Genomic DNA, 2,115 nt, shown 5'->3' with positions numbered 1-2,115 from the left:
GACACCAAGTGTTGCATTCTCCCTTAAGATTATGTTTGAAGACTTGAGTATTGCAGAAAGTATACTTGTAAATTATTAGATGAAATTATGAATCATAATTCCATCTACAGGATTTAGAAGAAAACCAGAGTGAGAGAAGCCAGAAATACAGAGAACTAAGGAAACGTGAGGAAACAATGGAACAGTTCTTGGCCACTTTTGATAAGAATAAACAGGATGAGGTACAGCGATTGGATTCTCTGGAAAAGAATAATGTTGCTTTACTTGAAAAGCTTTCCCGCAATCTGGCCCATTTCAATCACCTCCCTAGGTAAAGTGTTAAAAATTCTTTTAGGAAGTTATATGTTTATCTTTTATCCATAGTTTCAGTACTAATTCTTGTTGCTTGTCTGTGATCAGCTAGAATGAGTTGTTATGATATATATCATCCAGAAACAATTATGGTTTAATTATGATTGTTGTAGTGACAGTATCTGTCCTTTATTCATTCCAAAATTTGGTTTTGATTTTGATACTCCACTTCGAGGCAGAGCCAAGTTGATTGTTATAATTTTTTTTTTTTAATGGTATTTTATGGTATTTTCCACAACATAGCTTCTCATTATTTATCTTGTAGTATAGGATTACAGCTGCACAAATTAAACTTCCTTTGGAAAATTGCAGTACACGTGACTTCGACATTATGCAGTCTGACTTGGCTTTCAAGGAAGGAGAGTTAGAGAAGTCGAAATACACAGAGCAAGGACTGAAGCAGGAACACCTAAATTTGCAGTCCAATCTGCAAAAGGTATGTATATCTTCTGCATGATCTAGATACCTTTTTAATGAATGGTAGATGGTGTAGTAATGGTTTACAAGGTTATTCTATGAAACAGATTTTGATGCTTTCATAGAATTACATGGTTTTATGTTAACTCTCAATTTTCTCCGAAGATTGAAGCGCTGGAACTAAAGATTCAAAAGGAGATGGTAGAACTGAAGGAAAAATTGGCTAAGATGGAAAAGGAGATGGTTGAGTTCTCTGACTTGGATGGCCTAAGAACGAGAGCTGAGGAGAAGAGAAGGAACTTAGCTGATGAGAAAGAGCAGCTGGATGAGAGGAAGGGTGCAGTTACTCAGAATCTTCAGGAGATTGAGAGTACAGTCAAATCACTTAAGGTGAGTGCTTCTCTTGCAAGTGCAAGTACATGTCAGTAGGTTTTTATGCACTTCTTTTTAGCCTTTGCAAAATTGACTATGATATTCTTTCTGGTTAAAATTTGTACTAATTACATTATTATTAGGGTCATTTCATTCCAGAAAAGAGAAAATATTTACATTTACTCTTAGATTGAAGTTTCAAGTTAGCACTAATATTTTTACTTTATTTCAGAAACAACTAAATGAAAATGAAACCTACACTCAGCTAACAAATCTTGAGAAGAAATGGGCACATTTTGAACAATCAAACTTCACTCTCCAGGAATTTGTAGCACAAAGAAGAGCAGAGTCGAATTTCCTGCCTCTTCAGAACCAGGCTATGAAACTTGTCCAAGAATATAACAAGGTACTGCAGGATGTAGTGCAGAGTGGCACCATCATGTGAAAATGTTTCTGCAAATGGTGTAAAATGTGTAGGGATCCCAGTTCTACCTACCAAAGAGCAGGCATTATGTTGCTTCTTTAATCCAGTTCAGAACTGAGAATGTCTTGGGTGATTTTAACTACACTATACTGGTTCTAAAGTGTATTACAATAAAAATATGCAATTTCCATTTCTTCTAGTTTGTGGACTGCATAAAAAGTATATATTCTGAAGTGTATCTTTCACTATGCTTATTATTACCATATAAATCTTCAATGGCCATTTTATGTTATAATCGCCTAAAAAACATATATTCATAGCAATAGGTTTTCTCCCTTTATTGACTGTGGGAATACCAAATGAATCATGAATTTGGTAAGATGTATGAAGTATATTTTTGTAAAGCATGGTAACTAAAGACAGAAAGAAATTGTTTTCTAATGTAATGAAATATCATCTAATTTCTGAGTGAATATAGTCATTGTATATACTTATTTTTTTGTCATCATTCACATTTATAAAGTTTTATCACTGTCATCTAATTAGATTTT

General features: G+C 33.8%; 1 protein-coding gene across 1 annotated transcript in view; it reads left to right on the top strand.

Annotated features, from left to right (window-relative positions):
- LOC119590456 (intraflagellar transport protein 74 homolog) overlaps positions 1-1,797 on the top strand; it is a 9,275-nt gene extending 7,478 nt beyond the window's left edge. The window contains exons 10-13 of the mRNA XM_037939116.1: positions 111-310; positions 664-787; positions 934-1,158; positions 1,373-1,797. Coding sequence (XP_037795044.1) covers positions 111-310; positions 664-787; positions 934-1,158; positions 1,373-1,585 — 762 coding nt within the window. The 3' untranslated portion in view covers positions 1,586-1,797. The remainder of the gene's footprint in view (positions 1-110; positions 311-663; positions 788-933; positions 1,159-1,372) is intronic.
- The last annotated feature ends 318 nt before the right edge of the window (positions 1,798-2,115 follow it).

The sequence above is a fragment of the Penaeus monodon genome, chromosome 27, assembly GCF_015228065.2.
Source record: "Penaeus monodon isolate SGIC_2016 chromosome 27, NSTDA_Pmon_1, whole genome shotgun sequence".
In the NCBI taxonomy this organism is placed as follows: domain Eukaryota; kingdom Metazoa; phylum Arthropoda; class Malacostraca; order Decapoda; family Penaeidae; genus Penaeus; species Penaeus monodon.
Note: the sequence above shows the minus strand (reverse complement) of the source record. Positions and strands in the feature narration are given on the sequence as shown.